Here is a 25096-nt window from a genome sequence, read left to right as displayed (position 1 = left end):
GGGGGCGTTATATAGAAAATAACAGAAAATCTTCTATGAATCGACGCAGATTTTCATTTCTAATACTAACTGAGGTATCTCTGTAATAAAATGATAAAATATCACCATATTAAAAATAATTGTTAGATAAAATCAATTTCCCATCATACACCAAAACTCGCGCCATTTTTATAATTTTCTGGTAGGTCTTGAGTTAGAAGGCAGGAGAGGAAAGACAGGAGTATCACTGAGACAATATGCTATCCTAGCAGTTGGATGATGCCAAACAGAAAACGTTTTTGTATGAAATTGAATCAATTGTTTTGGGTGGGATGTCATATATTATCCATGTCCCTGTTTTCGCCCATAAGCTTTCGGAGTTTCGACCCCCCTCCCCTGCTACTGTATCTAACGTGAACTTCAGTAGACGTTTCGCTCGAACTTACATTTGATCGTCATATTCATGCAACAATCTACACATGTACACACAACAATCAGTTTGATATTATTATATGAATTTGTTCGTATTGACGCAAACTGATCGGCACTGGTAAAAGCGATTGTGAGAGTTAGAGTAACTATACCTATATTTCGGTTGATTCATTTCTCACTCATTGGACTAAATGTCAACTGCTCACATTGACGGCATCTTTCAAACATCAGTGTGTATTAGTATAATAAATTGATTATCATATCGGATAATGATAAGGTTAAGGCTATTCGCCCGGCAGCCAGGTACCTAAAAGTACAAAGACTATTTGCCCGGTAGCCGGGTACACATGTCAAATGACTATTCGCCAGGCGGCCGGGTACACAATCGCACAGAGCCTATTCGCCCGGAAGCTGTGTACTATAATCTTGTCGGGTCGTACCCAAATCATTTGTTAAATAAACGTTGCAAGTAGACCCCAAGTAAGCTTTAGTTTGAAAGACGAGTCTGAATCACACAGAATATTTGGAAAAAAAACCTACAGATTGCCGATTGTGTAGCTATAGACTTGGGCGAGTTGACCAACACTTCCCCGAAGAAAGCAAAACGTACAATGCAAATGTCATACTTTTATTAAACATTAGGGTATTTTATTGTCGTGTGCATCATTTATCAGATCTATCTAATTGTCTTTTAAAGTTCCAGTTGCTAAATTTGATGTTTTCCAGTTATTTTTCAAGTGTCATAGCCGGGTGAATAGTCTTTCGCGTTCTCGGGACACGGCAGCCGGGTAAATATCCACTCCCTAATGATAAACAAAAGTGTTCCTAGTCTAATGAATTAGCCATTGGCATATAAAGTGATTTGGAAATTGGTAAAACTAAATGCATGATAAATATATATGATTATGTATCAAGACAAGAAAAATGAAGTTGGCAGACTGGAATTACATGCCTAAAACCTTCAAACTCTAAGATTATGTTTAAACAAAATTTGGTTTCTGGTCATGTGGTCAACCCATGCCTGCAGGCAGTGCAGGTCCACTATAAATGTCCTGACCTTTTCTTGCATCTCAACCCTCATCACAAATACAAGTATGCACATGTACACACATGTGTCGGTGCTTGCTTAAATGCTAGTCACAGACACTTTATTATATAATTGTACATGTAGGACAAGCAAAATTAAATGCAACAATCATCACCCGGTAAAAATATTCCGAAATATTTCACATGCTACTTTCATGAAAAAAATAAGGAGATTGATACAATACTATGAAATGTACTGAAATTAGCTGCTTACTTTGTGTTGGATACATACAACTCGAAATCTTACTGAAACTGTTGAGTAACATGTTTTGTTATTTTCCGCTTGTTGCAGAATAAATTCAACAGTTGAAATAAAATAAAAAGATCTGGAACACAAAAGACAATCAAGATGGAATATAAAAAGTTCAAAGACAAAAGGCCAGCAGAACCTGACAACGATTCAGACTCCAATGATGTAAGCTCTAACATTATTGCCATTGTAATATATAGTCAAATATTATTTTCATTCTGATATTTAGATTATCATTTAAACTTTGTTTATATGTAACGGTCTTATTCTAGGGGTCTCTTTGTATAGAACACTCCAACGCTATCTTTGCTTCCATTGATATTTATTCCTCATACATTAAACCCTAAAACAATATATAGCATCAATAAGAAACATATTCCGCATTTAAATACCAACAGTAGCTTATACATTACAATGGAATCGTCCATATACAATAACGCAACAGGTTAACGCACCTGTCGCATGCTACTAACTTTACACTTCACTATATAAATACTACCAAAACGTTATACTGAATAACTCGGGCGTTATCACTACTCCAATTAAATAGCCGAGCTTAACGCTTATCATACAACCAATGCGGTTAAGAGTATTTGACAAATATCATAGTTAAAATTATACAGTGACATTAAATAATAGTTTAACAACAATACAACTATTTGTACAAAACGGAATCACTTCAAAACCTACCTCTTCATAGACGAAGAGGGTCTAAATCCAGGGAGACAACCCCGTACGTGAGTACGTGACCAAGTAGCCAATCACAGACTTAAATAATTCCGTGAGCCAATCTTGCGCATACAATGCTACAAATAATAAAATAATGACAATTACTAAAGATGTACCAGTATCGGACGTTAACAAGAATGTTGAATATAATAGACATGATGTAGACCACTAATCAAGTTAACCAAAATCATTGTGGATAAAAATAACGAATAGCACAAAATGGCGGGAAAGTCAAATTTCAAATAACCGTATTAATTGAATTGGACAATTCCAATTAATTTATAAAGTATATAATTTACATCAGCAGTATATCAAAAGGTTATCACATGTGATATAAATAATTTACAATCACTAAGATCTTATTAAAGTACTCACAATTTAGAATTCTCAGCTCACTAATAAGCATTAAGTCTGCACAATTGCATAACACGTCCGATACGGCCATAAACTTGTACGGGAGTGACAATGCCCCCAAAAGCGCGGGTGCGCACTGACCCATGGTCAATCTTACACAAAAATAGATCGACCCATAAACCTTGACAAACAGGTTTGCACAGGTGTCATTTGATATAAATCAAAGTGTACATGTATATAGATACACTGTATAGTAAAAGCACAGCACTTAATACTCTGCTTTTAATGAAGAATCAAGTTTAAAAATAACCAGCTGTACAAGTAAAAGATATTACTGTCATTAAATAATGACACTGCTACATATATAGGACCTACTGAATTAGCTAAACAAAATTCATGGACGAAGTATTGAATAGATCGGATATATTTAAATGAATGATGTTAGACTATGATTTTTATTCGGGGAATTTGTTTAGGTACATATAAATCAATTTGCACAAGGTAGATATCTGGATTATCTGATAACCCGTTACGTCAAGCAAATTATTTACTACTCTGACCAGGAGAGGATTTTATGAAAGATATGTCATAATGCAGATGTGATATACAATGTTAAGGATGTTCAATCTTGGAAATCATCGGCAAAATATCCCATTGAGTCGCTGTGATTGAATTATAGCACTTATGGGAGTAATACAGAGTTCTCAAGTTTTGATGTAGGAGGTTATTGGTGAAATAATAGGTATTAACCATTTTTTCATGCCAGAGATTATGATCATAAATATTTGCAATGGTTTAAAAGAAGCTGGTGACAAACATAGTACCCAGTGAATACCATTAGGTGCTGGCTATTATCAAAAACACAGGTCATCATACCTATAGCAGTTAGAATGTAAATGTTGGTGTATCACATTCTTGTTTTTTATACTGTTGACATTGCAGATTATCTATGTGAATCCAACAGACCATGATGGCCCAAACTTTGTGCCCACATCAAGATCCCGGAACCAGAGGCTCCAGACGAGAGGGATTAAAAAAATAACTGTGACCGCAGAAGACCGCAGTGACCAGATTCTGAGAGGTTTGTCGACGTCATGATCAGTGTGTGCAAAATTAATACCCTTGATCCTTAGAACTGATTGCATAAAGATGGCTGCACTTTGGTGCATGTTCTGTGCATGTTTAATTTTGAACTGATCACAGAGAAAAATGACCAGAGGTAGACATCTTGAATTTTACCATGACTATTTCTCAGAAATGAAAAACAGATATTCCATTTTTAGGTCACCTGAGCTTTAGCTCAAGTGACCTATTGCTATCCGTTTTCGTCCGTCGTCGTCCGTCGTCCGTTAACATTTTACATTTCAAACTTAAAGTCAAGTTCTGCTGGGCCGATTGAACTGAAAGTTGGTAGGAATGATCGCCTCATGGTCCTGACAAAGTGTTGTTATTTTTCGGGTCGATCAGAAATCCAATATGGCCGCCACGGCCGCCATTTTGAAAACCTATTTCAAACTTAAAGTCAAGTTCTGCTGGACCGATTGAACTGAAAGTTGGTAGGAATGATCGCCTCATGGTCCTGACAAAGTGTTGTTATTTTTCGGGTCGATCAGAAATCCAATATGGCCGCCACGGCCGCCATTTTGAAAACCTATTTCAAACTTAAAGTCAAGTTCTGCTGGACCGATTGAACTGAAAGTTGGTAGGAATGATCGCCTCATGGTCCTGACAAAGTGTTGTTATTTTTCGGGTCGATCAGAAATCCAATATGGCCGCCACGGCCGCCATTTTGAAAACCTATTTCAAACTTAAAGTCAAGTTCTGCTGGACCGATTGAACTGAAAGTTGGTAGGAATGATCGCCTCATGGTCCTGACAAAGTGTTGTTATTTTTCGGGTCAATCAGAAATACAATTTGGCTGCCATGGCCGCTATTTTGCTACTAAGTTCTAATAGGCCGATCTCACTTAAAATTGGTCTAGGAATGATCAGCTCATGGTCCTGACAAAGTTAAGTTAACATTATACTATTTTTTACTCAAATTGGTACATAGTTCAACAACAAAAATAAATACTGTAGACTCAGGTGACCGTTTAGGCCCATGGGCCTCTTGTTGTAAGAAGGTTCTTTTTCCTAGTTTGGTTATTCATTTTGAACTTGATTAGAAGAAAAACATTTGTGCCAGAAATCAGAAGTTTCTTTAAAGTTTGTTCTTATTTTAACACATCTGTATACAAACTATGACGTTGTTATTGTTGATGTTTTAAATGGAGATTTCGACATTATAAATAAATATATTTGATGTTTCAGAGGCAGGTTTTGACTCTAATATATTTGATGTTTCAGAGGCAGGTTTTGACACTAATATATTTGATGTTTCAGAGGCAGGTTTTGACACTCTATTGACTATAATATATTTGATGTTTTATATTCAAGTTTTGACACTAACATATTTGATGTGTTAAGATGCAAGTTTTGACGCTAGAATATATTTGATGTTTTAGATGCCGGGATTGACACTACTGGTATGAGTAAGCAAGAGAAAAGAGAATTTGTGGTGAGTCACGATGCAAAAACATTGTCATAAGAGTCGTAAGAGGACAGTCCACCAATTATCTTGCATAAGAAAACGTTTCAAAAATGCTTGGTTTGATTTTATCTTTTTCTTTAATCTGCCGTGATTGATTTACTCTTCTTTTGGGTTAGGTGTTTTTCAAAACTTTTAATTGAAAGCAATTGTAAATGATCAAGAAATATACATGTACCTTTTTATCTAATTGAACTTTTACAGAAAGTTATAATGATGTCAAAGGATGAAGCTACGCCAAAAGCACAGAAGACGGAGGTAGATATGTCTAGTGAAGATGCGCTGAATGATGGTTGGAATTCTTGCGGTCAGACCCCACATACTAAGAATAGGTTGGTCATTGCTCAGTGGCGATCCCAAATCCAGGCTAATACTTTAATTTTTGCTACATAGTTTCTTAGCACAGAAAGTCATGAAAAAACCGATGATTATTTTTAGCTCACATGATCTGGAGGACCTGTGACAGCTTATGCCTTGGCACTGTATTTTAAATTAGACGATCAGCAGAAAGAGAGAGAAAATGGAGACAGCACAGATTTGCTTAATAGATAGTGAAGCGTTGAAATTCAGATGCAAAATCCATTTTTGAATTGAAAATAATGAGAATTTAAACACAATTTCAAAGTCTACCTGATGATTCTACTTTCAATTACAGAAGAGATAATGATTCTACCACCATCCCTGACCATGACTCTATCTACAAACATCAACAGCCATTCATCAGTCACGAGCAGTCCAAAGTGTGTGTCGATCAGGTAGCACCTAATGAAGAGAGCCAGGATGACAAGTCTAGGGACAAGCCCAAAAGAACAAAGATATTGACAGGATATTCCCAGAACAAAGTTAGAATAGGTAGACATAATCAGAGTGACATCGGAAACAAAAGCGATGGAGACGTCACCAAGGAGTCAACTTCCAACATGGAAGATAAGGACATGCAGCAGACTATACTGGTAAAAGACGCAGGCATAATGGGAAAACAGAAAACCAAGAGAGAACCTGGTAAACGGACAACCACACAGGTCAGAACCAATACAGGGCAGGTTTTCACGATCAATCAGACTTTGGGAGCTCTCAAAATATAAGGATTATTGCGTGGCTAGAATTTGGCTGTCTTCAGTTTTTCAGTGCTTGTTTTATTATTTTGTAATTTCTATTATTTCGTGTTGATGTTGAGATCAATTTGTTGTATGTTTTTGAATAGAATATCAAAAGGTCAATATGATATAATATATTCTTTTCTATATATATTTCATAAGTCTAAGGGTGTTGCCGATGAATGACCTAAAAAATCTATGTAAGTTTGCAGTAATTGTTTTGAATTATTTTACTGGCAGTGACAGTATAGCATGGATTATGTTAAGTCACATTAATACTGAAATAAATCCATGTTTTTGAACAATGGTAAGGGCTTCATGCTCAAATATATCTTGGCCGCCAAAGAGTGGGTGATTTTGTTATAACAGAAATTGAAATTTTCTTTTTATATTTCAATTTAGTCTAAGAGCGTGGCTGATGAAAGACCTAAAAAGCAGAGGAAGATGGAGCAGTATTCTCACATTGTCATCGATGATGATATACCAGTTAGTATTAGTGTTGGGAATCGGTACGATTTTGAAGATCGATAATCGGACATTCAAGATCGATCGGTAATCGATTATCGGTTGAAATAAGCGCCAAAAGGAATGCATTAAACAAATTGACATTTTGTCCAATCATTGAAAAAAATTGATATAACTACGTGTTATTTTGCAAATAACTTTATCTAAGAGACATTCATATGATGAGAAAAGGTACTTCAGATATTAACAATGACCGGTAGATTACCGTTTGAAAAGTGAACATACCTTTTCCTATCTCCTGCAGACGAGTCATGATGATAGCGATCATTACACAAACAAATCAGGTTATGCATTTTGGGTTAAGTACTTGATATGACGTTTATAATTGTGAATTAATTTAACCCATTTGAAATTGAGTCAAATTGAGTTGGTACTGTAAAGTTTATGTCTCACCATCCCTTCGCTGAAAAAGAAAGTGGTTTCATTCCGGTGGCCGCCATTTGCTGTACTTCCAGATTTCGTCAGTTATAAATTTAGCCGTACCTACAAAACACTGCACTGACCTTGATTACATAATGACGCTATAGCTACCATGCTTGATTTCCGGCATGATTCAAGCGAGAATCAACAAGAACGGATGAAAGCGATGTTTTATTTTTGGATTACACATGAAAAGTAACTGTATGTATCTTAAGAATTTCAGTTCTTCATGACAAAGTTTCAAAATCGATCTTTCATGTGCTCTAAATCGATTATCGAATTGACCTCATGTCAAGCTCGATTTAATCATGTTTCCAGTTATCAGTACACCACTAGTTAGTATACATGTATGTATGTACTGTTTTACCTGTAGTACAGAACTGCTACATTGTTAGGTAGACACTTGTCATATACCAAAGGACTAAATTACATAGAATCCATAGTAACCAATTTTCCAATTTTTGTGTCGCCTGCAACACGATGCCACATATAGGTTTTACTTTTTCAACGATGGTTTCCATGCGATAACTTAAGCTTCCTTGGGTTGATTGAACTCAAACTTGGTACACATATTGCATACCAGTATAGCTTGGAGAAGTTTACATGCATTTTTGGTCGAGTTATGCCCCTTTTATTGCTAAATAAGGGCATTGTGTAGTAAATGCAAATTAATTTAACCCATTTGAAATTGAGTCAAATTGAGTTGGTACTGTAAAGTTTCCTTTCAAATTTTGTACGGTAATGCTAGAAGCAATAATGTTCAACCATTATTACAGGTTTTTCTGTCGAGTTTCAACTTTCTGCGTTTTGGCATAACTGTTGACGCAATAACTCGAGCCAAAACACTTTTCTTACTAAAAGTACTGAGCGCGACAAATCCACTCTCTAAAGAATTCTTGTGTTTTATGAATTGATATATAAATTTGTTTGAAATAATGCATACTCAGAAACTAGGGATATTTATCTAGTCCTGCAGAAGTCATCTTAATCGCTGTAAATGGTAGATTTGGTCCTGTCTCTAATGATGTGGTGTATAACAATTGTTGTAGAATACAGGTTCAGACACGGAAATGATGGATCAAAGAAAATCTCAGAAAGTTTTATCAGCTGTTACGGAGGATGATGACACACAGCCACCAGATTCTCCTGAGGTTTTTGAGTTTGAGGTAATTTACATGGAGAATTTCATACTTTAATATTTAACCACCATTTTTTTTCAGCCAGCAAAAATATGCAAAAACTGATAAATATTCTGATTCTTTTGTATTGTTGTTTCAATATGTATTTTTAGTCACCCCTGGGGGAACCCCAGTGGGGACTATTAATTTTGGTTTCAGTCCCAGATTTTGACCTGTGTTAGGAGGGCTGTTGTGTATCTTGCTTCTATCGGAATATACCAGGCGCTAATTACAAGCTCTTGGATAACTCAGATATCGATTTCCTTTTTAAACAGGAATAGCATAAAACCTAAAGGCGTTCCAAATTCCCCACGGGAATTACATATAACCTAAAGATGTTCCGAGTATGAATCGGGCACCATTGAGGTTCCCGAAGGGGTAAACTGTCGTATTATAAATTGCTATTGACTGATATAGATATTTTATGTCTGTCCAACGTCTACCGTTAATATTTGTGTATAGTGCACACTTTTTTAAGGGGAAAATGAAGTGTCAAGAAAGGGGTGTACACGATACTCAAGAACAATCCAAAACCAGTCCTTGGTCGCGTCCATTTCTCGTAAATATTTTCGAGGATTTTCGGAAATGTTTTGATATATGCTAACAGCAATACAACTGCTAAATTTCGTTGAATATTCCCTGATTGCATTGCCAATTTAACAATTACGAAAAGTTGCAAGTTTAAGTCATAATACTATAGAATCGGATAAATAAACTTGAGTAAAGTAGGCTCAACTTTTCAGGACGTTACGTTGTGAATTGATAAATACCACGTATCGGGGAAACATAACGAAGAATTGCATCGGATTTATTACTCTGTGGTTAAAATGGCGCTCTTGGGTAAAATCTTGCTGAACTCTTCAATCTTGTCCGTAGGAATGTGTCAAAACGACACGGGTAAAGTGGCGAAGTTAGCAAGTTTGTGTACTGCAAAGAGTCGATGTTCGTTATACTATTAACCGGCAGGAATTTACAAAGTGACATCCATGCGAATTGAGCCGATAATGATAAAAGTTTGAGTTTGAAAATTAAATATCAACGGGTTCAAAACAGCCAAATACATTCCGATCTTTTCTTTTCGAAGGAGAATTGCTGATATCACAATTGTTTGGTGTTCTTCATGTCTTGCGAATTCGGCTGTTGGCGGTCCTCGTCGGAGTGACGTTTTAAGCGTACAGTACACATTCTGCCGATATCGATGACCGATTCAGTCAGATTTGCAGACGATCAGAAAACTACTTGGAAAAGAGTATTTCATAACAAAAAATAGTAGAAGATTTATCCGTATATAAGATTGAATCTTTTCTGAAACTTATTGTTGTGAAAACAACATCGTTATATTCCAATTACCTGTTCTGCCCATGCCAGGTGACTGTGTCAGCGCACAGATCTCCCCGTATTCGAGGTGTCGGTCAACGCTAACGTTATATTTGCGACATGCTTTCCTATTATTTCCCTGTGTTGCCATGGCTACCTGAACAGCATGTATGTATTTACACCTGGTAATTGTGTACTATTTTGATTGACAGGTGGAAATATATCCGTTGTAGCTTGGTCAATGATTTATCGGAAAATGATCATGCAGAATGATGGGGTGACTTTCATGTCATTCTGACATATTTCTAGTTTTTGTTCAATTTTAAGAAAAATTCTGCAAAAAAACAATAACTGGGAGGGGGGCCCGAGGGGGTAATTATATTAAAGACAAGGTAGATATTTATATTGCTTCAACTTCATTTGAAAATTAATGTTCCTGAATACTTGTTAGACCCTTACTTATGTTGTATATTACGACTTGTTTGATAGTCTCCAGAAGAACCTGAGGGTATTAAAGTGGTAAATACACCAGATGAGGAAGACGAAACAACACAGGAAGTGAACTACAATGATGGACAACAATCTCAAGAAATAGTTCAGGTACTGAGTTAATAATAATAATAATATACAACATTTATATAGCGCCCTATATAATTTGTAAAATTACTCTAAAGCACTTTACAATATATGGATAATAGTAAAACAAACAAAAAACAAAGGCTTACAATCACTTTTATACATTTAAGCAAGCAATGTGCACATGATTGAACAAATAAAAGGGTGGTATTTACATAACGTCTTTGCAAAGATTCTAAAATGCAGACGTGAAGAGGTGAGTTTTGATGTCCCTCTTGAACTTGGCCAGGGTATTGCTCAAAATAAGTGAAACATGTACTGGAAATAATTATTTCATGGATGTTTTAATATTTTAAATTGAATTTGACATACGATCATTGCCTATAATATTTGATTTGGTTATCAAAACTTAAATGTTCCCTGGATTTCCATTTTGTCAAGTGATGCTTTTAGTTCATGTTTATTAAATGAAATTGAAATGAAGTATTTCGTCAACATTTTATAGACCAAATGTATATACAATTCTTTGATGAAACTTTGTACTACTCTATCCCAACATGCTATTAGCCAATAATCATCACCCTAGCACTCTTCGTTATTTGGCAGAAATTTGTTGTTTCAAAGATTTTCACACATTTGACCCCTTGATTTTATCTTTATATGGTTCAGGACAGTCAAATGACCCCACCGGTTGAGGATGATTCCACCAGTGCTCGGCATCGGTTGGCAGGACGGACTCCACCTCCCCGAACATTGCAAAAAATTCACCATGTGGGGGAAGACATATCTACCAGTGGGAAAGGAAGCTCTACAAAAAGTAGAAATCAAAGTGTGTTGCATCATGACAGCATTCCTTCCGAGACAAAAGTCGCCTTCAACTTTAAATCATTGAAGAACAAGGTGGTGGAGATGGCTCATATTGTACAGAACAAGTTCTCACACAAGTGTGACAAGGATGGAAAGGGAGGCTCCTCAGGTGAACCAGATATCACCAGGAAGGTACTTACTGTTAAATTATAATTCAACTTTGTATCATTTCATAACCTGGACATAGATACATTTGCAGAATAAATTCTCCAAATTAAAAAAAAATGAACATAAAACAGTTTAAATATTAAGCATTTGAAATTTAGTTTGAATATCTTGTGATTAAAAAAGAGATGCCAATTATGTTTTACTTTGATTACAATTTGCTGTGATGTCAAATAGTCCTGTTCGTTTTGAACCAATACATTAAGTTGGCCCTTATTTCTCAAAAGAATTAATGATAAAAAGTGTATGTGGATAAAAGACAAATTTTACATGTAAATTGGTGGTAAGGACAATAATATGTTTGATTGATCTTGATCAGGATTCTTCATCTTCTCAAGAAAGCGACTTTTATGATGTGCCAGCCCTCAGGAGACATTACAGGTAAGAAGCTCACAGTTATCTCCCTCTAAAAAGTGAAAAAGGAATTTTAATGTTTTCATAGGTGATGATTTTGTATATTTATGGAGCAAATAATAAATTCAATCTGAGAATCCTCAAAACAAATAAGACTTCGGAGTTTTGAGGCTCAGCATTATCTCTGATCAATTTGATGGTGGTAGAAATGGTAAATTAAAATTGAAGGATTCTTATTCAGATCAAGCAATTTCTTTTTAGCTACAATTGGATTTTAATTTTATCTATTTGATTTTTTTCCAGAAGAGCAAAGAAGGTAAGCATGATTTATTGAGATAACAGGTGATTTGTGGAGACCAAAACAAAATTTGAGTTCTTAATTCAACTCTGCATTCACATACATGTAACTGGATTGTAACACTATCTTTTGACAATTTGAACAGATGTTATTTATTTGGAACATAAAAAAAAAGATAAAAAAAAAGTTTTGTTTTTGTTATAAATGACTATATGGATAATCTCATTGAGAATGTTGTGCTCTCTAATGTCCGCTGACTAATCTACCTGACAGGTGACACAGAAATACCCACTTTATGCTCCTGATCCCGGGAGTGTACTGTCCTACACCACGGTCATCCTCCAGCTGATGGAGATCTACAGCCGTAAGCTGACCGAGGCTCAGGCCAAGGCCGCAGAGATGATTGCATGGGGTGAACCAGTCAAGTGTGGTCGCCATGTGGAGAACACATTAGACTTCGCTCCTACCAACCGATCAAGGCAGTATGTATAATACTGGAACATTTTTTATCGCACAAAATGTGAGATATACATTTTTGATGATGGCCTGTCATAAACTCATATATCTTGAAATGATTTGGGAAGGAGGGAATTATGGTTTTAACATGTATTCTTCTTTAGATGTGGGGAATCTTGGGTACGGCAAACCTTCGGTCAGTTCAAATAGGCAGATAGTTCGAACACACTTTTTAAAAAAAAATGGCAATAATTTTCTGTCTAGTGATAGTTCCAACCCTGCTTACCCACATTTTGGATTGTTCAAATACAAAATTTGAGTACTGAAATTACGTAGTTATTGATCGATTTTGGCAATCAGCGTTGCAATAAAAGCCTCACGAAACTTGCTCAAACTGATCTATTTTCAAATCGACAGCATTTTATAAGTAGCAAGTAATACTCATATATGTACTCTTTAACAGTCATCTGTGATGGACAATTTGTACATTAATGTGCAACATCTTACCGATTGTTGAATTTCCTTCTTGTTAATATGTGTGCATCCGCCAGTTAAACAACTTTAATTGAAAGAAGAATACTGAACATGCTAAAACTACAACATTCCCGTCACATTGCTGACAGATACGTGTGAATTGTCATGGTATTACTGTTTACAATTAGATTATATAATCGCAACCTGGCCACCAATCCCTGATTTATTACTTAATTGATACGTTACCTGTATATGTGCCAAAACAATCAGTCCTTCGCATGCTGATACATCAATACTTCAAAAAGCATCTACTGCTTTGCCCCCTTACACAAAAAAATTATATACTAGTCTTTGCTTCCTGATTTCATGCAGATTTAACTTAATAATTGATAATTGATATGTAAGTAAATATAAGAAAGACATGCACCATTATTCATCACCAGATTTGCAAATATATCACAAAAGGCTGTCGTCTTCCCATATCAACAACTTGACTTTGTCGTAATTTTTGCCCGTGTCAACTTGAATTGTTCAGACTACTCTTTATTTTAGCAGCTATAACTTTGTGTAATTTGAACAGGATTGACAAAGTTTATATTTAATTTCATTCAAGCTCACCGGAGGTTTACCATATTCTTCTGTCTTCTGCTTTTGGGAAATTGATGGGGAAAAAACTGATGAGCTGCCCTAATTTGTAACACTGGGGATCTATTTCTTTTCTGTTCTCACTTACTAACACATAATTGGCGGATTGGTTGAGTGGTTAACACTTCGGCCTTCCACGTAGGCGGCTAGGGTTTGATCCCCGAAGTCGTCGCACGCATGGAATATCAGAGAAAGTGTTTTTCTCCTGCCAACACAACTCCAACAACCCAGGTGGAGTATAAAATGGTCTGGGGTGGATGTTGCGGTATCTGTGATGTAGCATTCAAGTGAGGTGGCACTATAAAAGATGCCATTGGAAGCACGGTCCCATTACAAACAGAACACAAAACATCTCCAGCACACATGCAGGCATACACACATAGGGAGATATTAGCCAGGTGGCATAGGACTAGTAGTTAGCGCCTGATAAGACAGCTCCTGCAAATTCCTCAAAAATTGTATATCCTAATTGTATTAATTGTATATATATGTACTGTAAAGCGCCTAGAGTGGCTTATGTTAGCTAGATAGGGCGCTATATCAAATGTTGTATCTTATTATCTATTATTATATTAGACTATAGCGGTGACATTAAAACCTTTCATAGCTGTTGCAAGATTGTTAAACCCCAAACAAACAATATCGATGATCAAAATTTAAAGTGATTTATGACTAACCTGTATGAATATCAAACACAAATGCGATTTGTTTGTTTTGTTTGAGTGGTTTTCACCAATGCAATTCTAAGTACCCCTTTTATAACACTTTCAGAAATATGTATAAGGCAGAGAGTTCAGAGGAGGATGAGTTTGTGCCATACAGGCCAAGGTCAGCAATGATGAGGAGACCTATCAGGCTTAAAGGCAACCATTCCAAGGCAAACGATGACCCAGACTTTGTTCCTGAGTTCAGTCGGGGTGATACTAAGGCCTTGTATGATATGGATACACAGCCGTTTGGTGATGATGTTGTAAGAACAGAAAATGCTGAGGCTGCTTTACTAGATGACAACAAACATGCAATTACTCCTAGCCATCAAAGACAAAAACAGAATAGTGTGAAAGATGAGATTATTTCTGTTGGGACCGATGTTGATGGATGGATGTCTGTGGAGAAACAGAAAAATCTGCCCCGCATTCAAAGGAGACGACAATCCAGTGATGAGAAATTGACAGGTAAACCAGAAGATTGTGTGAGCGATAGTGTAAAAAGAAGAACAGCTGTTCCTCCTGTCGCTCATGAGGTCAAGCCTGTCCGCAGAACAATTTATACAGGCATCCCCACCAACCCTGGGGCTGTGAAGAAGAAAGAGCCTCAAGATATCTACAATTTGTCAGATGACAACAGTGGGGAAGAATTTCTAACTCTTAAAAAAGGTGGAGCTAATTACAAGAACAGAAGTACCAGAAGTAGACACGCAAAACTGCAAAGGAAACTGCTAGAACGGTCTGACAGTGGATACTCCATAGAAAGTATTCCATCAGATGATGAGTTAGTAAAACATAAAGGGAAGATGACACGACAGAAATCTTCTTCACCATCACATCAGAGTGGTTTACCTAGTCCGCCTAACCTGCAGACGGAATCCTCCATGGACAGTCTCAGTCAGCAGTCAGCAGCCATGATCAATGCCCAGGGAGAGCTGTATTCCACACAGATGTGCATACAGCGAGAGAGGTCAGCAATGAAAAAAAGAAAACAGGGGTCAAAACAAATCCCGAAGGACGATAATGTTTACAGTGTGGAGGAAGAAACTGAAACGAAGGACAAGAGAAGGAAGAGAATGCCCTCGGGCCAGGGTGAAAAACGAAAGGAGTCCATCAAAGAAACCAGTTCAGCGAAAGGAAGTAGCATTGACAGTTGTTCTGACAAATCCAACGACTCGGCTGAGACCCAGGACTATGTTGGCCGAGTCTCCCCTTCAGTCAGTGTCAAGTCCACAGAGCAACTGCCAGTGTTAAGAGAGGAGCCAACCCTAGTCGATGACATGATCACTCCAACAGACTCTCCTGACAATGAAGATCCAGCTGATTGCCTGGAAAAAATGGACAGTCAATCTCCGAACTTCAAAAAAGGACGAAGTGCTAAGAAATTAAAAATAGCTCAATTCAAGTCTGTTGAATGTGACACAGAAGTTTCCTTTAAAGAGTCGCCAGATATTACTGATCTGGGAGACGTAGGTCCTGCCGTTCTGGTGTGGGAACAACAAATATCAACAAATATAGAAGATACGAGGAGAGGAAAAAGGACCAGACAGCATCACCAGGAGATGGATGTACAGAAAAAAAGGAAACAGGAACCGGTAAGATAACTACTGTCTGAATGAATGTTAACTGTAAAGTAAGCTATTTGTTTGCGAAAACTTTTATCTTCACTGATTTGTTAGTTGAATAAATTGCAGTTTACTTATTAATGTAATATAATGACTTTCTGCTTAAGTGCTTTTATAACCAAATTATATTTTCACTATTGAAACACAACACATCAAATTAAAACCAGTGATAAAAAATGTATTTAGAGGAAGAATTGGTGATATTTAATGGCTGACCATCGTATTGATCTCACTGTGATTCGTTATGACATCACTTATTGAGGAATTCTGAGAAAAGTCTCTTTCCTAAATGTAAAATGGTGACAGGAAATTCTCTCCTGGGTTGCAATTTCCTGAGAAACAGTTTCTAGTTAATATCTTAGTTATTGACCTTAAACATATTTGGAATATAGATAAGTAAAAAATGAGTTTTCAATATAGCACATGTATTCAGTTTATACAGGGCTTTACATATAATTATTGGAGGATGATAATCCCGTGAATATACCCATGTCATATTTTTTTGCGTATTAACCTATGTAATATGACTATAAGCCCTGTGATTGGTTGTAAGTTTCAATTGTTTCAATTGTGACTTCAATTGATATATATTTAAAATTTATTCAGATTAATTTAATTTTTAACATCTAAAATGAAACGTTTTTCATAAATCATAATGTCTTAGTCTTATAGATGATACTTTGTTAAAAAGAAGAAGAAAAATGATTCATTTCAATTGTTAAAAGTCTCCAGCCATGGACTCCATTCCCAAGACTTGAAACATGTGCTTTATCTTTGCTACTTCAGATATCCCTTGTGCCATGTCCCCTGTGTAGTATACCTTTCCCACACGACCAGATAGAAGCTCACGCAGCTGAATGTGAAGGAAGCGAAGTTGTCAACGGTAAGTTTGAGAGATAAATGTATAGTATGTGGTGGTGTAGGACTTAAGTCGGTTCTTATAAAAGGAGAAGTTCAGTGTTCATATAATGAACTTCTGTATCTGATTTCCATCTGTACGAAAAACTGCAGGATTCTTTGAAACATTCGCATTTGGGCTTTTATACCCCTATTGGTTTGATTGAGAATTTGTATGCACCACAGATATTGGAGTCTGTTTGTTCATCGTAGTATGGTAAATTGAAAATTAATTCACACAAAGCATTCAAGTATGTTTATTTATCCCTTTCAGTTTCTAATGCTGCTATTCAGTAAGTTTTTTTATCCCTTTCAGTTTCTAACGGTGCTATTCAGAAAAGCAGTGCTGAGTATGAGGATGATGATGGTAGTGGAGGTCATTATGAAATGCCTGCAGATGGACCGATGGGATTTTTCCAGAACAGTCCTCGCCAGGCCTATTCTCCTTCACCCCAGAAGCACCAGACAGGAAAGGCCAATGATAAATCTTCAAAAGGTTAGTCTGAAATGTTTAATGCGATGTAAACTCTGAAACTCTTAACATGATGTAACGCCTCATGGATTTATATAAATTGTTTGTTCAGGTTTCCAAGTCTGGAAACCTGTCGCTGTTAGGTAGAAGAATGCTTCCATTTTGTCAAATATTTTTGTACATAAACTATAGAATAAATATTGTGACTCTAAGGGTGCTAGAGGCAATTTACTTTCTTTTTTTAATTTAAATAGACTAACAAAGTTGAGGCCGGTAAAGGATCCTGAAGCACAGCTGATAATTACATTCATATTTTAGTCCACATTTCTGTCATTTTAAATTGCCCAAAAATTAGCAGGATATTATCTTGAATATTATATATAGCAAAATTATGCTTTAAAGGTCCCAGAATCATAAGAAGAATATTAACACTTAGTTTATCTAGATTTCAAACCACAGTGAGCAGTTATTAATGGGACATTCCGTACATTTCAAGTTGCCTTGTAATACTGAATGAATCAAAATTCTTATTGCAGAATTGACAGGGGAGACAACTGAGCCAGTTGTAAGGTATGTTAAACAGGGGCCTTTTTCTTTATGCGGAACAACCGGTTCGTCTGTTTTTAAATTTAATATTTTTATGTATAAATCCTTTCGGACCTGCAAAAGTTTATGCAGACCTTGCAAGGCTTTGTCGAGGCTTGCCTGAAAACAGCATCTGATTACTAGGTCTGACTTTATTTCATAAACGAATAACTGTGGTCCAACTGGTTCAACCGTTCGGATCGCAATGATCGAAAGCAGCCCAGGTGAAACTAGAAGTTACGTTAACCAAAAGAATTAAATGTGTAATAGTAAAACATGTCAAGAATCTTTTTAAGTTCTAACAATCATGAAATATGTAAAAGTAAGATAAGGTTAGTTCTGTCCACTTCATTTATATGTTTTTAAAGCAATAGAATTACTAGCATTTGTAATATGTTCTGAACATAACAAAACTTAATAACTGAGTTTAAAAGTGAAAATGTTGTTGTCAAATAGGCAGATGATGCTGTGTTACCTGTGTGATGAAAACCTTCCAGTGGGACAAGAATACGACAAGCACGTTGCAATTTGTCTGATGGAGGCACAACAAAGACAGGCCGAGGCCGATGCTCGAGGGTATATAGGAGCAAGAAATTCATCTTTGGTCACCCCAGAGAAAAGGTCAACAAGGTCGAGGATTAAAGAGGAACAAGACAGCAAATTACTAGGAGGACTAGATCAGGCCTGGCATCAGAATGAAGGGTATACATCAGGTCTAGTGTAGACTGATTCTCTCTGTCACCGTGAAAAATAGGTTGTCGTGAGAATACAATGCATACCCATCTAAACTGAAAGATTTCAGAGAAAAGGTTTTTACAATCAAGATGAGTGTAAATGAACACACATGATGATGTCATAATTTTTAAGGTTTATTTAATGGCCACTGTGGCATCTGATTGGCAACCTCTCGATTTTCTCAAGGCTAATTTTGACAAAACATCCTGCAAATGTTCCTTGCATAGACCTCACCCATAGACCCATAGACCTCACCAAGTGAGGTCATGTGTTTTATGTAATTTTTTGTCCTCCACATTAATGCCATTCTGATCTCTGGTGTATCACATATTTATAGTCTAAGTTCAAAATCAAGGATGGCTTCATGCCCTCTGATTGTCCGAGACATACTTGACTCATTCCCAATAATATTCAAGTCTATTATAAAGAACACTCTTACGGTCCTGAAAAGGTGCTGGTATTTTTCAGGTTAATTTAAATTGACAACCATGGCGTCTGATTGGCTTAGACTAATTTTCAACAAATTATTAGTTCCCCTAGATCAATTTTAACCAAACAAAGTTCAGTATTACTTTCACTGTAATTTCCAGTTGTTGTTATTTTTATTCTTTGAGTCAAAGTAAGCTCAAGTTCTGCTACAGGCACTAAAGCAAGGTTGGAAACAAAATCCCTATAGCAACAAAACTTTTACTGTCAAGGTAAATGAGCATTTAAGATTGAGATTTTTTTCACCGAACAGTGGTATGTAAAATCACTGAAGAGGGTATGATTGTAGGAATTTCAAATGTTCTTTTTATTTTTCTTACAGCGACTGAGGAGGAGTCATGCACGCTGCATAGCATAATCAGGTAGGGAAGTTGGGTTATCTTTGTAAAAACATCATCAGTTTTTGGAGCAATTGTTTTATTATTGCATTCCTCTCATAGAAATTAATCGATTCCAACTGTTGCTGATACAGATTTAGGTAATAACTGGTGGATATTTTTACAATACAAATATACTTGTCCTCCAAGAGCTCCCTTACTGTAATGTCACAGTTAGCTTGTTCGAGTATATCTCGTATAAAATGGGAATGAATTAGAATCTTTATCATGTAATCAGGAATGTATGGGAATATTTGTTTTCTTGGATTTTGTGTAACAAAACAGGCTGATAATTAGGAAATTAATGATAAAGAATAGAAACATCTCATAACATGTAAGATAGTGGGTATCAATAGAGAGCAGCACTTTGGTCAAAAGTACATCTGAGGTCAAATCTTATGATTTGGGTAACACCGTACCGTGACTGACAGGGGAACTGTTGAATTGTAGATAGTGATATAGGGCTATCCATATAGTGAGGACCAGGTCAGTCATGGATGACATAGAGATGGGAACGAGACTGAACTCCTCAAAACAGACAGGGGTAACTGTCATTGCCATATGGTTCATCTAGTGTTGTTTGTTTGGTTGGAGAAAGTTTGATTATAAGTTAGATTAAATTGTTGCACTTACCTTAATATGTATGAACGAAGGGGTGGTACAGGATCAGATATGTACTATGGGTTTTGATAAAATAGACTTGCACGGGGAATTTAGGGAGATGCTCACAAAGACTTAACAAAGATAGTCTGCTTTAGTAGTGGGCCAAGATCAAATTTTTGCGGGGGCAATGCGGTTTTAGGATATATACAATGCAACAAAACTCTTTTAAGTCCACATGTTCTTCATGTTTAAGTATTTTATTTAATGTGACTTCCTTATACAATGTCAGTTGTCCAACTATGAAATCTCAATAGGGGATATTATTTGAGTTTACATGGCTAATTTTAGGGCATTTGGACCATAATTTCTTCAAGATTTCCAAGCCCTAGGGGATATGCAAGAAATATCATATGGAATGTATTTACTACACGTTACCTGTAATTATGTAGTAAGACACACTTGTAAGGCTTTAGCATTGCTTCTCCATTTATTTCTATAAATTGTGTTTATTGCTATTTCTCAGGGGAAAAACTGGAAGAGAAAACATGGAACATATCAGTGCAAGACTGTCTGATAATATTGAGACTGACAGCAGTGCCAGTTACAGTGATTCGTCTTCATCAGATTGGGACCAACCATCACAGCCGATAGTCAGAACCAGCCAATCACAGAAACCCTTACATAAAACTAGCCAATCAAAACAATCCACTTGCAGGACCAGTCAGTCGGATGCCTTACCTGGCGACTGGAGCTTGGCAGAACTTGCAAACTCTCCTCTCAAAACCTTTGTTCCTATAAATGCTCAGGAGAACCCGGAGGGTTTTATAAACCAGTTTGACAATGCCAAGCGGCGCTTCGAGAATAGAGCACAGAAAAAACCAAGGGTCCAGAAAAGGGGTGCAAAGAAAAGACGAAAGCGTAGAAAAAGAAAATCCACTGCCAAACAACCTGCTGCTAAAAGGCGTAAAACTGACAATGCAGATGTTGTTCATATATATTAGTCAATGATATAATAATTCTTAGGGTACATTCGTGTATCCGGTTGAACCTGTAGAGAAAATGACAGGCACAGATCTGATCCGAGGCTGACCTCAGGAAAATTTGGCACATGTAGATTGAGGGGTCCAAAACTGACCAAAACTAAAGTGCTGACTATTGCTAGTTTGGGTTCTTTCTTTCTAAAACAATGTCAAGCCACATGTAATTTTCAAGATGCATTACGCGTGAAAGAAGGGCATAATATTCATGAAACATTGTCTTTTAGTCTCCAAAACTGTGCATTTTTAGCTCTGCTTATTGAACGGTCCAAGTGCGTTCGTTTATCGTGGAATATTTCTGCACCACACAATGTAGCCTTGTGTTTCACATTCATCATTCGTTGTACGCGTACAATTCTTCATACCGGACAGTGTTATAGACATTGGTCCTGTTATCTCTGCTGCTATCTCGCCTGTCATGAACTGTTGCATTTATATTTGATATTGACATGAAATCATGAAACATAATATTGTTGTTAATTTGGATCATAGATACAATGTAAGCTTCTTTTTCAGTTAGGTAGGTCTTCATATGAATGATCTGTGAAATTCATAGAAATATTAGCTTATCTGTTCATTGCAGTTAATTTGCTTATAAATGCAATATTAATGAAAGTAGTAGCATAGTGAGAATTCTGCCATAAATAAGAAATAAGCCTGTAATTTGAATTTGATTACTACACTTACAAGCATTTTTTACACGTGTTTGCTCATAATCTGAAATCTAAAATGTTTTGCAAACTTTAACAGTATAGTAAACACTTGAAAAGTAAAGTAAAAAAATGTTGTCACAGGGAACGATCCTTTTAATTATGAAAATAAAAATTAACAGAAATAACTTTTCTATTACACTAATGAAGATTTTCCAACAACCCCATCTTTGAGGTGATGACTATTGCCCTAATTGTAATGTTGAAAAACAGACAAGCTGGTTGAACTGGATACATGAAAGTGGCCCAACATTACTAGTTTCTGGCTGCAGTTAAATTTTGTTTATCCAGAAAATGAGCTCCCCTAAATAACTTTTAAGTTATGTAATGTAACGTTAACTCTGTTGGGACTCTACTTTAGAGCAGAAGTTCCCCATATTTAGAAGGTTCTGTTGTAAAGCAGACATATTGTCACAATGCTTCATGGATCAGAGTCGACCTGCACATGATTGAAGTAGTTCTAGTACAGTCTTCTTTCAGTTGCATGTACCCTTGTTCCATTGGTATATATTAAATACTGCCAACAGCTTGTTGTAGACAGTAGATTTCCGCTATATAATACTGATTATATTTTTGTACTTCAGACAGGCATTTGTAACATAATGACTATAGATATCAAGGCCTATGTTGACAAACATATGAGTAATTAATAGTAACTAGTTTATTTAACATTGTTTTATTGACACCAATTAAGTGATCTATAAAGAAATTAAGAAAAAGCCACTCATTGAAATATATTGCTGTAATGAGGTGGCTTCTGATTAAAATTGAATTGATCGTGTATTCGAGGACAACTTTTAAATTCTGTGTATTTCACAAGTGTTTAAGGGAGTTTTGAAGTTAGTAAGATGGCCATAATCACTGCAAAAAGTCCCCTTGATCAATTCTGGCCGTAAAATCTTGAGCTTACAGGGTTATTTCCCCTAGACCAATATGAATCTAATGTGTTGCTGTGATTGGAAATAAATATGCCCAAATCCATTTCCAAGTATTTTCCAAAAAGTTGTGTACACACTTTCATCTCTTTTAAGTTAACGTCCTGTGCTACATAGTACACTTCACGAGACCTTCACATTTCCATGCATTGAAAACCTACCAAAAAGACTGACTTGTTACCACTCTCTACTAGAAAATGAACTGACAATATGGCCACTGTTTAAAGTCGAATAGTCCAATACAATTTCTTCATTGAAAAGGTAGATTGCCAGAGCACTTCAAATTAGTAGTCTGATTGGACGTTTTAGACATCACATTCATGTCAGCGTTGTATAGTTACGTCACAATCAACTTAGTTGAAGTGTAATAAGGGTATATCATATCCTGTTAGTATGACATGGTTTAGAATACATCAACATATGCGAAGTCGTATGTGAAGTACTGTTCTAAAATTCATAAACAAAAACGATTCTGAAAGTTTTTGCAAAAACTATTCAAACACATGCACGAGAAACCATATCTTAAAATGGTTCTTTGAAAAATATCATTTTCGTTATGAAATAATATCAATTCAACAGCATATAAATGTTTTATTGCAAAAATTTGGATCAATCCTTTTCGTTTGATGTCGTGTAACTTGAGAACTGTTGATGTTTTCTACCAAAGATCATGTTGCCATGTTACTGTTTGTCATGATTTAACTTTGTTCAGCATTTGTTAACCTTTGAAAATATTTTGCCATAGTATAATTATAAATGTGTTCATCATTGTTAACTATTGAAAATATTTTGCTATAATATAACTATAAATGTGTTCATCATTGTTGAAAGTAAATGCATTTCTTTGCGGTAATGTGTTCTTGGTTTTCCATTTGTGTTGGCATTGATTGTCCATTATTGTTATACTGGATATATTGTACTTGCTTTATGAAAGTCATCTTGAACAAAAAGCTACGCCCACTTCAGTGTTTTAAAACAACAGGGCACGATCTCAAATAGGCTGCAGTGAACATACGGAGCTTCATCGAAACATGTGTGACGATTCTACTTGTTCGAGACAAACCGACGGACTAAAAAGTATTTTATAGGAGTGCTTTAACTTAATAAATATACCTGAAGCATGTCGCATCAAACGGATTTACGGAAACAACATGACATTTAATTGTAAACTTTTTTGTTTCATTTAAACGGAATAGCATCTGATAGGAACGGTGAACAATTACGTTACCACAAAGTTTTACGCTGTTAGTACGTAATTGAAACCAAGAAACCCTGATTCACAATAAAAAAAAAATGGATGAGGAAGTCAACCAAGGCCAGAGTTATTTAGTATAGTACATGCAGTGTGTAAAACAATTCTAATTCGAACCTTGGGACATTAAATGTTTCACAGTAAGAAATGCCTTCCTACCAAATAACTTGTTCATCGATTCTCCTGTGAAATCTGCTGTTAAGCTTGCACCAAATTCGAGCTTCTGGAGAACTGAAAGAAAACTTAAATGCATTGAGAGAAACCCAACCGTTATCATAAACTTCCTATCATGGGACTTGTGACTCGATCTACAAAGCAAATGGAACATTCCACCTCCAGTTTTGAGGTTTACAAAATACGTGAATTTTTAGAGCAAGCCGAATGATGACTAAAGTTGATGGCTCCTGAAAGCACCTGCTAGTTGTTATTGTATGGGGACGGACTTGTTGAAGGAGGAGACGCCGCTGTAGAAATTGATAGATCTGATGTATTAGCTTAGCGTTCACTTAAATAGTCGAGGTAATTGCAAGAAATGAAATTCTAGTTTAATGGCGAGCTTTTCTATAAATCGGTTGACAAATGAGCTGTACACGAAAGAGTTGTGGATGTATGCAGCATATTAAGATCTGGAAATCAATATCATCTATACTAGCGGAAAAAAGAAACTGCATGCCTAAAATGTGTTATAATTAAAAAATAAATGTGTATGACGTAGAACAACAAGGTTTTCAGGGACAATTTATTTGTTATTTATTAACAGTTGCAATCCATTTTCCACGTTATGGAATCAATAAGTTCCGCTCAGGTGTGACGTAAACACAGCAGGGGTCAATACTGACTTCACAAAGTTAATACCTCGTATGTCCACCGTTTGCCTGAATGCAAGC

General features: G+C 36.1%; 1 protein-coding gene across 3 annotated transcripts; it reads left to right on the top strand.

The window, feature by feature from the left end:
- Positions 1-170: 170 nt before the first annotated feature.
- Positions 171-23801, top strand: LOC110464836. 3 transcript variants are annotated; one of them, XM_021520292.1, is made up of 21 exons: positions 171-280; positions 1138-1199; positions 1790-1912; positions 3773-3911; positions 5334-5386; positions 5621-5748; positions 6072-6438; positions 6916-6999; positions 8508-8624; positions 10443-10553; positions 11199-11528; positions 11881-11942; positions 12219-12231; positions 12487-12695; positions 14560-16090; positions 16907-17003; positions 17334-17513; positions 18026-18059; positions 18531-18787; positions 19618-19657; positions 20799-23801. In XM_021520292.1, exons 3-21 carry the CDS (start codon positions 1847-1849, stop codon positions 21274-21276), a joined length of 4296 nt encoding a protein of 1431 aa, XP_021375967.1. In that variant the 5' UTR covers positions 171-280; positions 1138-1199; positions 1790-1846; the 3' UTR covers positions 21277-23801. The 3 variants fall into 3 exon arrangements, with proteins under 3 accessions (XP_021375967.1, XP_021375963.1, XP_021375974.1); XM_021520288.1 differs by lacking the exon at positions 1138-1199; XM_021520299.1 differs by lacking the exon at positions 1138-1199 and having other exon boundaries at positions 18531-18776; positions 20799-20850.
- Positions 23802-25096: the final 1295 nt, after the last annotated feature.

This window comes from Mizuhopecten yessoensis, unplaced genomic scaffold (genome assembly GCF_002113885.1).
Source record: "Mizuhopecten yessoensis strain PY_sf001 unplaced genomic scaffold, ASM211388v2 scaffold1539, whole genome shotgun sequence".
In the NCBI taxonomy this organism is placed as follows: domain Eukaryota; kingdom Metazoa; phylum Mollusca; class Bivalvia; order Pectinida; family Pectinidae; genus Mizuhopecten; species Mizuhopecten yessoensis.
This window is presented reverse-complemented; position numbering and strand designations above follow the sequence as displayed.